At 51.9% G+C, this 13,241-nt stretch overlaps 5 protein-coding genes across 6 annotated transcripts; 3 read left to right on the top strand and 2 right to left on the bottom strand.

The window, feature by feature from the left end:
* The first annotated feature begins 222 nt into the window (after positions 1-222).
* Positions 223-1,947, top strand: TrAFT101_012057 (uncharacterized protein). 2 transcript variants are annotated; one of them, XM_024908072.2, is made up of 3 exons: positions 223-467; positions 688-1,230; positions 1,297-1,947. In XM_024908072.2, exons 1-3 carry the CDS (start codon positions 306-308, stop codon positions 1,519-1,521), a joined length of 930 nt encoding a protein of 309 aa, XP_024761295.1. In that variant the 5' UTR covers positions 223-305; the 3' UTR covers positions 1,522-1,947. The 2 variants fall into 2 exon arrangements, with proteins under 2 accessions (XP_024761295.1, XP_065984876.1); XM_066129457.1 differs by lacking the exon at positions 223-467 and having other exon boundaries at positions 477-1,230; positions 1,297-1,723.
* TrAFT101_009773 (uncharacterized protein) lies at positions 1,553-6,040 on the bottom strand. Its single transcript, XM_024909769.2, has 2 exons — positions 3,097-6,040; positions 1,553-3,043 (listed from the first exon to the last, which is right to left on the bottom strand). The coding sequence occupies exons 1-2, from the start codon at positions 5,443-5,445 to the stop codon at positions 2,003-2,005; spliced, it is 3,390 nt and encodes a 1,129-aa protein (XP_024761296.1). The 5' UTR covers positions 5,446-6,040; the 3' UTR covers positions 1,553-2,002.
* Positions 6,041-8,050: 2,010 nt separating this feature from the next.
* TrAFT101_009772 (uncharacterized protein) lies at positions 8,051-10,154 on the top strand. Its single transcript, XM_066128754.1, has 4 exons — positions 8,051-8,925; positions 9,011-9,389; positions 9,446-9,564; positions 9,636-10,154. Exons 1-4 carry the CDS (start codon positions 8,607-8,609, stop codon positions 9,899-9,901), a joined length of 1,083 nt encoding a protein of 360 aa, XP_065984875.1. The 5' UTR covers positions 8,051-8,606; the 3' UTR covers positions 9,902-10,154.
* TrAFT101_009771 (uncharacterized protein) lies at positions 10,000-11,564 on the bottom strand. Its single transcript, XM_024905201.2, has 3 exons — positions 11,397-11,564; positions 11,088-11,338; positions 10,000-11,034 (listed from the first exon to the last, which is right to left on the bottom strand). Exons 1-3 carry the CDS (start codon positions 11,472-11,474, stop codon positions 10,125-10,127), a joined length of 1,239 nt encoding a protein of 412 aa, XP_024761299.1. The 5' UTR covers positions 11,475-11,564; the 3' UTR covers positions 10,000-10,124.
* A 243-nt stretch (positions 11,565-11,807) lies between these two features.
* TrAFT101_009770 (mitochondrial 37S ribosomal protein bS1m) lies at positions 11,808-13,214 on the top strand (the record flags this gene model as incomplete). The annotated part of the gene is made up of 1 exon (XM_024906680.2): positions 11,808-13,214. The coding sequence occupies one exon, from the start codon at positions 11,808-11,810 to the stop codon at positions 13,212-13,214; it is 1,407 nt and encodes a 468-aa protein (XP_024761300.2).
* Between the last annotated feature and the right edge of the window lie 27 nt (positions 13,215-13,241).

The following is a 13,241-nucleotide window of genomic DNA, read 5'->3' as shown; positions in this document are numbered from 1 at the left end:
TAACGCAAAATCTATCTTTAGACATGATTCCTCCTTGTAACTTTCCCCCTCATCCCACTCTAAATGGACCAATGGTTTTACAGAACCTTCTCACGGGCCCCGAGATTACCGGATCCGTCCCGCCTCAAAAAAAATTAGTGGGCCGCCAAGTCTTGAAAATAGAGCATATACAAAACTTAGATCTCATAAAAGCCAACTCTACCTCTCAACAGATACCGGCACATTGTATATAGAGTTCAGTTCTCTCATATACCTATTCAACTCACTTCCTTATTCTTTACAAAAAGAAACATATCATCTTCACAATGGCCTTCACAATGCATTCCCACTCGGGGCAGTTCTGCCCCGGCCATGCTGTTGATGAGCTCGAGGATATTGTCAAGCACGCTATATCTATTGGGTATAAGACCATTGGCCTTACAGAACACATGCCGCGTTATGAAGAGCGAGATTTATATCCCGAAGAGGTGGGTTACACTCGTTTCACAGCATAGAAACATACGTCTTTTGATTCCTTAATCCAAGAGTCACACAGCTCGACAATTCTCACTTACCCCTCCATCTCACATATTCACATGTCAATACCAAAAACTCACTCACACTCCCACTTCACTCACTTATATAACCAATCACCCATACTTCCTCAAAAGCACCCAAAATCTAACTCGAATAATAAAAACTTTTCAGCTCGACGACCCCCAAGCCTCCCTTCAAGTACTCCCTCCTCGACACAACGCCTACATCCTGGAAGCCCGCCGCCTCCAAAGGGCCTACGCCTCCCAAATCCATATCATCATCGGCTTCGAAGGCGAATTCATCCGCCCTTCCTTTGCCCCTCTCGTCCAGAACCTCTTCGCTGAATCTCCCCACATCGACTACTTCATTGGCTCGCTCCACCATGTGCACAGCATCCCCATCGACTTCGACAAGGTCATGTACGCGGATGCCGTGAAAGCGGCCGGCGGGTCAGAAGAGCGTGTGTATGAGGACTATTACGACTTGCAGTTTGAGATGCTGAAGGCTCTGAAGCCTCGCATTGTGGGCCACTTTGACCTCATTCGGTTGATGAGTGAGGAGCCAGGCAGGGATGTGCGGCAGTGGGAAGGCGTCTGGCAGAGAATCAAGCGAAATCTAGAGTATGCTGCCGAGATTGGGGCCTGGCTGGAGTGTAACACCTCAGCTCTTCGAAAGGGCCTCGCAGAGCCATATCCATGCAGGGTTATTTCAGAGGTGAGTTTCCTACATCCACAAGAGTCCTAAGGACGTTCAAGTTTCTCACCAGTGTGTGTTATATAGCAATGGCTTCAACTAGGCGGTAAATTTACAATGTCAGATGACAGCCATGGAATCGCCCAAGTAGCAACAAACTACTCACGCGCTCTCACATTCTTGGAAAGCCTCGGCGTCGAGCAAGTCTGGACATTCCAACGTCAAGACCACCCCGAAGCCGGAGAGGTCACCAAGGCAGCGCTCACCGACGTGAGCGTTTCACTCAAAGATTTCCGTCAACACTTTTCATAGAGCTTCTTTTTTTTTTTTTTTTTTTTTTTTGGTTCAACATAAAATATTGCGTTGCAAAACGGAATAGAGCTAAGCTATAATAGACTACAAGGACGGCTTATGGGGAGACCAACACGTCAAGCTATAAATAGCGGGAAATGCCATCTATAGAAGTAGAGCATAAAAAATAGATGGGATATATATAGCTTCCGATAAAATTTACTTCTTCCTTGCTTGGGAGTGGGTATCATAAGTGAGAGCAGGCCAGCATTCTGATGCTGGTAGTACGAGAGTGTACATACTGACTGGTAAAACAATTGGTCTCAAAAAGGAGAGAACAGGCTTCAACAAGCGCCAAACACGCAAAAAAAAAATAGAGAGGGTAAACAAGCAAGCAAAGCAGATAAACTCCTAGCCATTTCCGTGCTCCGTACCAATCCACTCCAAATAACAAAAAGAAATCTAAAAAGCGTCGTCCATATTGCACTCTCGTAGCAACCGTTTATTTCTTTGGCGGAGATCTGGGGACTCCCCTGATGGGTCCACTAGGTTTTCTATGAACCTTGGGCTGTGACGAAGAGGTGGGTTGGCTCGCCAGCCTGGGCGCAAAGGGAATGCTTCCGCTGCCGCCATATTGGAATAGAGCGCTGTTCTTTTTCTTAAGGGTAGGCGCAGCAACTGGGGCACCGGCGGGAAGGGTAGGAGGAAGCCACTTCAGTGGCTCTTGAGAAGCAATGGGAACGGGGGGTGGCCCTCCGGGCTGATATGGCACAAAAAAATCGGACGTTTCTTCCGCCGCTTGGCTCGACCGAGGAGAGCTCATATTTGGAACCGCTTGCCTTGCCTCCGGAGACACTGTTCTCGGTGTAAAGTGCTCCATATTGGGTGTTGATAGGCCACTTTCAGAGGTCAGTGCCGGCAGGGTACTATCCGGAGATGTGGCAGAAACAGTAGATCTACGGCCAGAAGTGCTGTTGGGAGTCTTTAGGCCACCAGACTCTACGGATCTGTTAGTGCCAGCAGACGAAGTTCGTGGTGATTTAGCGACTGCGGCTTGGGCTGCGGCTTGGGCTTGCTCAGCCTCAAGCCGGGCCTTCTCTCGGGCTTCCTTTTGTGACTGAGTGATCAAGTTGATCTTGATCTTCTTGATCCCTTGGGTGATCGTATCCATGTTGTTAATAGTAGCGTCCAGCCTTGACGCCGCAGATTGCGGAGCTCTCTCTGCAGTTGTCTCCCTTCCGGCCTCAAGCATGGGCGATCTGAGAGCCGCTTCCCCGTGCGCAGTAGTCGGCCGTGACCTGCTAACAGTGATTCTCCCAGAAGGTCTGAGGCTCTGGGAGTGGCTGTCTGCAACTGAAATAGGCCTCCCTGAGACGGGGCCTGCTGATGTTGCAGGGCGAAGCGGCATTTCCTCGCTGATTGGTGCAGAGCGAGAGACGCTGCGCTGCTGTGTAGGGACGACTGACGAGGTAGTAAGGCGTCGATTGCTCTTCTTTGGAACTAGACCAACAAGAGGCTGCGGTGTCTGACCACGAGCTGTTGCCTAGTTACACGAATTAGCTATTATTGATATTGAAGGAAGAGCTGGACGCTTACCTTTTCTGCAGCAATCGTCGAAACGGCCACATTCTTTCCCCGGTCTCTCATCTGCCGAGTCTCCTCTTGTTCTTGGATAGGGTCAATAGCTCTAGGCTTACGTTCACGAAGCGACATTCTCGATGTTGGCCGATCAAGGTCTGTTGCGCCAGATAATGCTCTCTCGCGTCGTACGCGAGTTGCCTCTGGGTTCAGATCTTCAAACGTAGCACTCTCAGTTTGGCGATCTCGCGGTATAAGAAGCTTTGAAAGCTCCTTGGCAGCAACCATCCAGGAAACATCAGGGGGTGATGGAGATGGAGATCGACTTGAGACGGTCGATCTGTTGATAAGAGACGACATGCTTCGCTGCATTTTGAGAGGGTTCACTGCCCTCGCCGTGGAAGCTTGGGTTGGAGAGCAATATGTTGGAGTAGGAGACAAACGCGGCTTCTTTGGTGTCGCATCAAGCTGCGCAACTATGGCTTCCAACTTTTCAAGTTCATCAGCCGTCCACCAAGAGGGATCGTACGGGTTAATCGAACCAAGCGGTTGAACAACACGCTCGCCATCCTCGTCGTACGCACCATCCGTAAAAGAGAGGCCCCCCTGTCGAGGTAGATTTTGCTTGCCAACAAGACCGCTCAGATGGCTGAAGATGCCCGCGGTCAGGGCTCTGTCGCTATAGCCACCCTCCAAGACACTGACGATGCGACCGTCAACAGCAAGGCCTTCCTCTGCGGCAAGTCGAACGATGTCTTGGGTTAGCCGTGCGTAGAACTCGGTAGGTACGTTGACTTTGTGACGCTGCATTCCGGCACTCTCCCATTCGCTGGCATCGAACCCTGCAGAGAGAAAGATGACAGCCCGAGGGCTGAGTCCTGCATCTTGTAGCCTCTCTGCCTGACCCTTGAGATAGCTGCGAGCCTTGTCCAGAAGTATCGTGTACTTTGTTTCATAGAGATGCCAGAATTCCTCAACCGTTTTCCACGGCTGGAGATGGGTGTTCCAAACGTTTTGTCCATGAGCATTCTCAATACAAATACTTGCGTTCTTGATCTTGTCGTCATCACCGTTCTCACAAGGGTAAGAGTTGATGTCGTGCAAGCTAAAATAGCCTATTGACGTCTTTTTCCAGGCGGAATGATTTTTGGTGGCAGCCATGGCTCGCGAGTTGTGCGCCCACGCAATGGATTGAGACCCATCTCCATGGTGTAAGTCAAAGTCGATGATGGCGGCGTGCGTCAAACCATGGTTGAGGATACCATGCATGATTCCGACATGGACATTGTTCACCCAGCAGAAGCCAGATGGGAGATTATCAGAGCAATGGTGGCCCGGAGGCCGGACGGCAACGAATGCTCGTCTTGGTCCAGCAGAGAAAACAGCATCGACACCCTCACACACAGCGCCCAAAGCACCCTCAATCGCATCTAGTGACTCGGGACAAAGATACAAATCACCTTCATGAAGCTTTTCTGGTGCGGCATGGTCTGGGCCTCGAGTTATAGTAGGCCTCTGTAGCTCCTTTCCTCCACGAGCCAGCACCTCCTCGGCGGACTCGCACATAGTCTTGAGCTCCTCCATCCATTTCGTTCCATGAACGTTTGTGACCGCGGGGGACAACAACGGCAGCCTCCGGTCAGTCTTGTGAATGCGAAAGGGGATACTAGGCAGCAGGTGCACATTTCCTTTGGGTAGGATAGGCAGCGCTCCATCGTTGTGGCGCTCTCCAAGACGCACATAAGCTGTGGACACGCCCAAGACACTGGCCTTGATTCGCTCGGGCCGCTCCACAATGGTGCTTAATGCACTCTTGGGGGTGCGCGGGCGGGAAAACCGGTGGCCGTAGACGGCGTCATTAAGAATCACCACCGTCTCGGTGTGGAGCGTCGATACAGGACCATGATGAGCCTCCAGCTCGTCTTTGAAATGGCCGCTCGCCACAGAGTTTGGCGTCAGAGGCGGACGCCATTCAGGCTCGAAGCTCGGCATGCCAAACGACGCTCTCAAGCCCGGTGAAACAACCTGCCCAAGGCTGGAGCGCCTGGACAGAGACCGCGAGGGGCCAACGCCATTTGCCGAGTGCAGGGAGTTCATCGAGGCTTTGCGGACGAGGGTGGGAGTTCCGGCTCGCGATTCTCTGCCCGAGGGACTGAGCGAGGGAGTGGGAGTGCCTCTGGACGAGGGAGAGGCATGGCGAGAAGATTCATTTAAAGGCAGCGGCGTCGACGGGGTCGAGGGCAATCCTGGGGATCGCGGGCCCGGCGTCAGTGACAGTGACAGCTGGCTCAGTGACTGTGCGTCGTCGCTCCTGGAGGCTGGCGCTGCTGCACGCCGTGGCGGCGCTGCATTGGGCGGAGACGCCATCGAATCGTGTGCGCCGGTCTGGTATAATCGGGTGGGTTGCAGCGAGGCGACATGCGCCAGGAACACTCCGAAAAAGCAGAAGAAGCACGAGAAGAAGCAGCCCTTGTGCTCGTGCTGCGTGGGTGGGTGGAGCAGCAGCGAGGGAGAAGGGAGAGTGAATTGCGAGTGCGAGAGGCCTGAGGTGTGAAGCCAGTGACGCGATAAGACGCGGGTTGATGCTGCGGCGATGCTGCGTTGCGCCGTGATCTGTACCTGCCGGTGGTGTTTTTGATTTATTGCGATTTATTTTCGTTTGTTTTTGTCTTGTTTTGCCGGCTGCGTCAGGGTTCAGGTCGAGCTGGCACGCGCCGGCGCCCGAGGCTCTGGGCGTTTAAATGACATGGCCGTTGTGTAATTTCAATTGTCGCCATCGTCATAGCCGCTTCGCTTCCCCTAATTCCAGTCGGGCCCAATCCCGTCCATTGTGTCTTACCAGACCAGTTGCTTCGCCCACCGCAATCACGTGCCTACCGTTCCCGATTATAGGGGCCATTTGATTGAGCCTGTTGCGCGTCCCCTCTGCAATTTTGATTGTCCAAGGTCGGGCACCACAGCTTCACGAGTGTGTATCCCCGAATTGTCTGGTGTTCTTTTTCTGACGCCTAGGGCGTGTTGGATTCGGAAACGGCAGGTCTGCTGTAGGTGCTGCTGCTGTGGAGCAATCGTGCGTCTCCTTACGCCTGCTTACAGTCTAGATGCATGCAGGCCAGCAGAGCAGACCACGGCAGATCAGAGCAGACCAAACAAGGCCCTGGGATTGTTTCTGGAGCAGTATATTATGCTGCAGATGTCATGACATCAATCAACCGAAACCCCTCCAACCACCACTGACGGCCACTAAACAGGATCCCGAAGCCCCAAGACACGACTCTGGAAGCATCCATCAATCGCACACACCAGGGACGGCTTGCAGCAGTGGACCTCCAGGCAGGAATACATTTTGTACGTGGCCGAACCACAGCAGAGGTATTTGAGGTTTACGGCAGGGCCACCTGTCAGCGATGCATATGAATATGATGAATATGTACGAGTACGGTCAGACTATGAGTACAAGGAGCTCGGCGGCAGCGGCAGCAGCAAGCAGTATTGGCATTGGCATTAGCAATGGCATTTCCCAATCCTACTGCTGCTGCTCTTGCTTGTAGTCAATACTAATGGATGGACGGTAGTAGTACTAGCATAACGTGCATAACCCAGGAACCAATGTCTCCGATTAACGGCTGCAAGCGATCATGATGCGGCTGGTGCCCTCCGCATCGCTCGACCAAGCCTACCGGACGTTCGGCTAGCAGAGCGAGGGTCGGGAAGCCCATATCCGACGAATTGCCAAATGACGATTGAGTTACGGAGTATCCCGGAGCCCTTATAATAGATGATACGAGGATTCGGAATGGTGCCAACTGCTACATGGAATATGGTATTACGAATCAAAAGCAAAATGTGCTCCATCCCAATTTGAAAGAATCCATCAATTCTTGAGTGAAAATTTCCGGCCATGTCATTACATGCCAGCACGCCGTTGCTAAAAATACGCAGCCCTTGATCGTATAAAAGGGGCGATTTTTTATTAGCGGTCCCGCTCTCATCCGGGGTAAAAAGTCGATCTCAAGATGTACTACTCCGTATAATCAGAAGATTGGAAGGCGGCACAATAGGCATGTACTGCCAGTAGATTTGTCTTTGATACAGATTGATAAAACGTTGAACCTTGCAGACGCAGCATGTTAGTCTTCAAAGGCAATGTAGGAGTAGGTTCATGTCGGCAATCTCAGCAAGTGAGTCAACACACACACACACACACACACACAGGCTAGATGCTGCATATGTAACTGCAATAGTATATGGAGGGATTTAATACGCATGCCGCATCTATACCCATACAGCGTAAATGACTCTCATTGCTTGCTGCAGCAGGTAGGCCCGAAGACCTGCTTATCGCGCTCTACATGAGCCCATGTTGTTGGTAATGGAGGGAAGCATATGTTGGATGTTGGCCACATACAACTGCCACTACTGCCCAACAAGGATATTGAAGCTCATTAAGGTTGACGGCACTAAGCAGCATAGTTGCAGTGCCGCTCAACCGCTATCTTGGGGGCCGGGCAGACATGAGGCCCACTCATATGCTAATCGATTGTATCAACTAGGTAGTAGGCCTAGTACTATTACTATCAGTATCAGGCATCGCTCTCCGAAACATCTCATGTCAGCTCAAGTCGACCAACATCAAGCCATAGTCCGGAGAAACCAGTTCTAACAACACACAATAAGGCACCAATTGATATCATCTCTTGCTGGCCATATCTGCTCTTCTCCTCTCGCCACCTGCAGCAAGTTTCAGCCGCTCCAGTAGCCAAGTCGATAGCGTCTTATGCATGTGCTCACAACACACTGATCCCAGACTTGGCGGCTTTCGTGGCACTAGCCATCGACGCCTGATTAGCCCAAGACGCCAAAGCGCCAAATGCAGATAGACCCGTCAAGGCACGGCAGCGTCGCCCGCAACTCAATCGATGCCACCTACGAGCATGGCTTCTGTTCCCGTAGACCCTGGTTGAGTCCGAAAGAAGGGACTCTGCTCCGACTTCTCCTCCAAAACTTTTCGTAAGAAGCGCCATCTCTCCATCCCATCTCGTTTGCCTGTATTCCATGATGCTACAACTAGTACTGCCTCATCGTGCCATCTTCCTTCTCCCACGCCAGCACTTGAATCCTTCTCAACACTCCGCCGCGCCGTGCCGCTACTAGCCCAGCCTTTTTCCTGCCTACTGGTTCAGCCGCACCGGGGGGGAGCCGCTTCATAATTGGTTCGTGGGCGTAAACAGCAGCAGAGACGAAGAATTTCGCCTCGCTTAGGCTGCATCTCTGCGCCTCTCCAAGCACCAAGCTGTCTAGACTCGTCCCCGTGATGCGATAGCTTGGCTTGCCAGCTTGGCTTGGCGCTAGAAGCTGTCGTTGAAAATGCGGTGGCTGCCCTGTATCGTAGGATCTCTGGGGAAGCAAACAAAATAGAAGCTCATCTCCTCGTTGGATTCCCATTTGTGTAGATCTCCAGCTTCTTCTCTTGTCGCGCTTTGTGCTGTTTACTGTCTACAGAGCGTCCTTTGTTTCAGCCATCCGATATGGTTCTCGCTCTGCTGCTACCGGTACTGGCGAGCGGCGTAGCTGCGCAACACTTGACTCTGCCATTGGTCGACTATGGAGCTGTTGTAGATGCGGTCAATCCCAACGATCCAGGCTACCAGATCTGTACAGATGTCGCCCAATTCGTCTCGGCTTGCGTTGTTAAAGCTGGAGGCGCTGCAGCGCTCTCCACGGCGAATCCCGTTTCTCTCGCTGAATGTGCTTGCTGCGTAGGGACAACTGATGTAGCTCCCGCGTACAGCAGTTGCGCCAATTATCTGGTGTCCGAGGCGCCTCAGCTGACTTCCCAAATCTCAGGTGTGTATCTGATATATATATATATATCATGCCCCTACAGCGTTACATATCCCAGCGCGTGTATTCAACTCTAATAAACCACCAGCCTATGGTTATTTCTACTCAGCCTGCGGAAGCTCGCCTCAGCTCTGTCTCGGCAACTCTGGCGGCAACTCTGGCGGAGGCGGATCAGTTACAGAGCAATCAGAACCATCAGCCACCCCAAAATCTTCGCAGCCTCAGTCTCCTCCACCAGCTGCCTCGACGTCGATCCCTTCACCGGCCTCTTCGCCGAGCAAGATCCCACAACAAACATCTGCGACAGGAGGCGGTTCAACCTCTCCGGCGACAACGGGCTCTGCAGCTTCCGCCGTGACAACTCTCGCTCCAGCATGTACCTCAATGGTGGATATTTTTGAACAATGTACGAAAAATACGCCTGGCTTTACGAATTTGGTTTTCAGCGAGCAGGCTTACTGCTATTGGTATGAGAAGGCCTCATCCCGTATATGCGGAAAGCGAAGCTGACAAGATATTCTAGCTGTCGGACAGAATTGGGTGGCGAGGTTACATGGACCGATGAAATCGATACGTATGCTTCGACTTGTCGAGACTGGGCCGTCTCTATAACCACTGGCGACCCTCTGACAGCTTATGATGGTTCGTATTCTCTTTATACTTTATATGACCTGAAACAAATATTACGCAGTGTGCTAACAACAACAATATAGTGGCCAAAACCTTTGCCACATTTTGCCAACATTTCAGCGACGCATGTGCTGTCATAACGAACGGGCCCTCGTCAAACACAAACAATAATCCTTTCCCTCCACCAGACTCAACGGGAGGTTCAGGCGGTGGAGGAAATGGAGGCCAAGTTACCGTTACTGTAACTCGGCCTCCTCCTACTACGACGTCGCATAATGCTGCTCCAACTGCTCGTGCGGGCCTCGCCGCTGGTGCACTTGCAATAGCTGGCTTTGCCATCATGATTTAAGAGGAGATAATTAGGCATATGCTATGTTGGATGAAGATAATGAAACAGGTCATCTTTTTATGAGAAATCAGGGATTAAGACAGTTGGAATTGTCACTGGGCGAGATACCTATTGCCGGAGAGGCTGCTAATTAGATATGTATGTAGCTAATTTGGCTGTCTGTACTACACACACAGCACATTGAAGTAATATGAGTAACACGATTAATGAGTCTTCTATTTATCTATACCGTCAAGTCAACATTGACTCTCTTCAGGGCATCCACAGCCCAGTCAGGATACTGTGACTTGTCCTCATAAAGCTGCGCAAAAAACTGCCGGATCAATGCAGGGAATCGATCCTCAATAATCGCCTGTCGAATGTCTCGCATGAGCTGCAGCTGATACCACACGTTGTGAATCGTCAATAGATGCGCGGCCACCGTCTCTTTGGAGGCATTATGGTGGATAAACGCTCTCGTGATGCCCATGCCGTCCTCGCCCTCTCTGCAACACATGCATCCGCAGCCAGGCTCAATAGGCCCAAAATCAGAGGCATACTTTGCGTTTCGAATATTCAAGACGCCGTGCTTGGTGACGGCGTTTCCGAATCTCGCTGTTCTTGTTGGCCAGACGCAGTCAAACATGTCGGCTCCGAGAGCAACACTGACGATTAAATCTTCAGGGTAGCCAATACCCATCACATACCGGGGCTTAAGATCAGGTAATAGGGCCGTGCAAGTCTCAACAACGCGGCAGTAATCTGCCTTTGCTTCTCCTCCGCTGAGGCCGCCAATAGCAATGCCAGGTGTGTCTCTGGCGACCATTTCCTTGCAGCACTCCCGTCGCATCTCTAGATCCAAGCCTCCTTGAATAATGCAAAACAGGTTCTGTCTATCGGGGTTTTTATGAGCGGCAATGCATCTATCCAGCCATCTAACGCTACGCTCCATAGCCTCTCGCATTCGGGCCTTGTCTGGAGAGGTAGTCACCAAGACATCGTCGAGCTGCATCATAATATCACTGCCTATTGAGTTTTGCAGGGACATGGAGTGCTCTGGGGTGAGTAGCATGGGCGAGCCGTCATGGGGGCTCAAGAAACGAACGCCCTCTTCTGTGATCGTGGCCAACTTCAACAGGCTTACCATTTGGAAGCTATAAAGACAGGTAAGTAGAGACCCGGTTTAATTGAAGAGGTTGAAACATACCCTCCGCTATCAGTCAGGAGATTGTGGTTCCATCCTTGCAACTTATGAGCGCCACCAACAGCATCAAGAATTTCTTGTCCGGGCTTGAGACCCAGATGATAGGTGTTATTTAGGCAGAGACGACACCCGGTATCCTCCAGCTGCTCCGGAGTGAGGCCCTTAAGAGACGCCTGTGTGGCAACAGGCATGAATATCGGCAACTGAACAGGTCCGTGAGGGAGTGTGAGAATAGAGGCACGAGCTCTGGTTGTCTGATTCTGGTTGTCAGTCACATTGGCGGAGGTACTTGAAGATGAATATGAAACTGACCGAGCATTTTGCAAGGAGTTCAAAACTCAAAGCCGGGGACGTATAAACATTGGACGCCATTCTTTTGGTCATCAGCATTATTTTTCAGAATTATTTCCTCCAAAGTCCCAGCCCAGCCCCAACAGAGAACCCTTCTTTCGTCTCTTGGGAAGTTTTTTCTTGTTTCTCGCCTTTCGTTTCTTACATTTCACACGAGCCAAGGTACATACCCTGGAATGCGCAGTGAAATTTTGGCGGGGCTTTCGCACACGCGCCACATTTGGCCAGCCACAACGAGGGGACTTTGGCCGGCTCAACATCGGCAGACGGGAAGCTCGTCTCTGCCAACGAGAATTTGCATCCAAACGACCATCGTATGAGTGGCATTCGATCGCAGGCCATTGAGCTTCCCGACGAGCTCCAACAGCCATCATGGGGGGTCGAGCCGTATCGCCCGGAGGGGTCCTTTTGAGGACATCACGGATGTTCTCCATTCCCAAGCCCCTCCCCGAACCACCCTCAACGAACCTCCATATTGGAGATCACAAGTCTGCGACAATGACGAGACCGTACCCGCAGCATCAATCCATCACATCGCCCTTGGCATCACGCGAAAAGGGTGACTGGGGGCTTAAACGACCATTCCCCCTCAAGTCTACCATGGCCACTTCAACACCCTTCATCCGAGTCAAGCAGCTCGACACTGTTGAGAACGTCACCAACTTTGCTTCCGCTGCCGACCACTCTCTGTCATTAGAGAAGTTCCAGGAACTGCGAGTGGCCATGTCCGTGCCGCACAATACTGACAAGAAGGCCGATTCATCTTCACGGACCGAACTGTGGCACAAGTCAGTCTTCGAGGAGGATATGGATGTTACAGATTTCAAGGCTGGGCTAGGAGACGATCGACGATGGAAGTTCCAGGGCCCGTGGCTCGCTAGAATGACGGAGGGAAAGTTCATCGAGTACCTGGACAAGAAGGTCCGCCCGAAGCGGGCACAGTTCCGAGCATTACTCAAGGAGAAGCTGGCCGACGACATTACTACGAGCCAAAACAGGGCCGCCATCGAAGCCGGAAAAGAAACCCCTGCCAAGGTTGAGGCCAAGGATATCTCTGAAGAGCAATTCACAGACTACTTGCGCTCATTGCGCAATGACCGAGTGACATTGTATGCGCTCGTCTCTAAATTCCTAGACTTGGCACCCCTGGGACAACCGGTTGGCATCATCCAAACTTTCTGGTCTAACCGCGATAGCCTTGCTTCCGAGAGCCCGTACGGCAAATCTGGTCCCCCTCCAAGCCACCCCTCCGCCGGTATCAGCTATCTGCGAACCAGCTCATTCATGGAAAACCACCCTGTTTATGGCCCCCAGGGCAAGCGTACACCTGCATTGGCTCGAGTGGTCTACCCCAAGGCTGGACCTGTGCCGCCCAAGCTCGGTGTTGGAGGCTTCGTCGCTGATGCTCCTCCTGGCGACAACGAATTCAACTTTAGAACAGTGACGCGCGGAAGGGTGTCGTCTAACAAGACTATGCTGAACGGCATCATGCATCTTGACACGACTACATTCGGTGGTGCCAAGGCCTATGTCGAAGCCACGACTGCTAATGTCGATCCTAGCGGCAAGGTCGTCCTGCAGCTGCGGGAGACGAGTGCTGAGGCCCAGGTTGTCGCCAGGGAGAGCAAGGGTCTTACGGAAATTTATCACGATGGTAAAACTAAGAGTTACACTCCCGCTACACCGAAAACTACCAGTCAACAATCTGCGCGTGTTTCTGACGAGACCCGATGGAACCGTGTCGCTGATGAGATTTTGGATGAGCCATCGCGGTCATGAGAATGAGAGTTGGGTTGGGGATCAGGT

Source organism: Trichoderma asperellum, chromosome 6 (assembly GCF_020647865.1).
Source record: "Trichoderma asperellum chromosome 6, complete sequence".
NCBI lineage: Eukaryota > Fungi > Ascomycota > Sordariomycetes > Hypocreales > Hypocreaceae > Trichoderma > Trichoderma asperellum.
This window is presented reverse-complemented; position numbering and strand designations above follow the sequence as displayed.

Bases quoted from the DNA above. Each gene is read 5' to 3' on its own strand.
- TrAFT101_009773 (XM_024909769.2), bottom strand. From the start codon at position 5,445: ATGGCGTCTCCGCCCAATGCAGCGCCGCCACGGCGTGCAGCAGCGCCA. The intron at 3,044-3,096 runs GTAAGCGTCCAG...TCGTGTAACTAG, and splicing joins CGACGATTGCTGCAGAAAAG to GCAACAGCTCGTGGTCAGAC.
- TrAFT101_012057 (XM_024908072.2), top strand. From the start codon at position 306: ATGGCCTTCACAATGCATTCCCACTCGGGGCAGTTCTGCCCCGGCCAT. The intron at 468-687 runs GTGGGTTACACT...AAAACTTTTCAG, and splicing joins GAGATTTATATCCCGAAGAG to CTCGACGACCCCCAAGCCTC. The intron at 1,231-1,296 runs GTGAGTTTCCTA...TGTGTTATATAG, and splicing joins CATGCAGGGTTATTTCAGAG to CAATGGCTTCAACTAGGCGG.
- TrAFT101_009771 (XM_024905201.2), bottom strand. From the start codon at position 11,474: ATGCTGATGACCAAAAGAATGGCGTCCAATGTTTATACGTCCCCGGCT. The intron at 11,339-11,396 runs GTCAGTTTCATA...AACCAGAATCAG, and splicing joins AACTCCTTGCAAAATGCTCG to ACAACCAGAGCTCGTGCCTC. The intron at 11,035-11,087 runs GTATGTTTCAAC...CTGTCTTTATAG, and splicing joins CTCCTGACTGATAGCGGAGG to CTTCCAAATGGTAAGCCTGT.
- TrAFT101_009772 (XM_066128754.1), top strand. From the start codon at position 8,607: ATGGTTCTCGCTCTGCTGCTACCGGTACTGGCGAGCGGCGTAGCTGCG. The intron at 9,390-9,445 runs GTATGAGAAGGC...AAGATATTCTAG, and splicing joins GAGCAGGCTTACTGCTATTG to CTGTCGGACAGAATTGGGTG. The intron at 9,565-9,635 runs GTTCGTATTCTC...ACAACAATATAG, and splicing joins CCCTCTGACAGCTTATGATG to TGGCCAAAACCTTTGCCACA.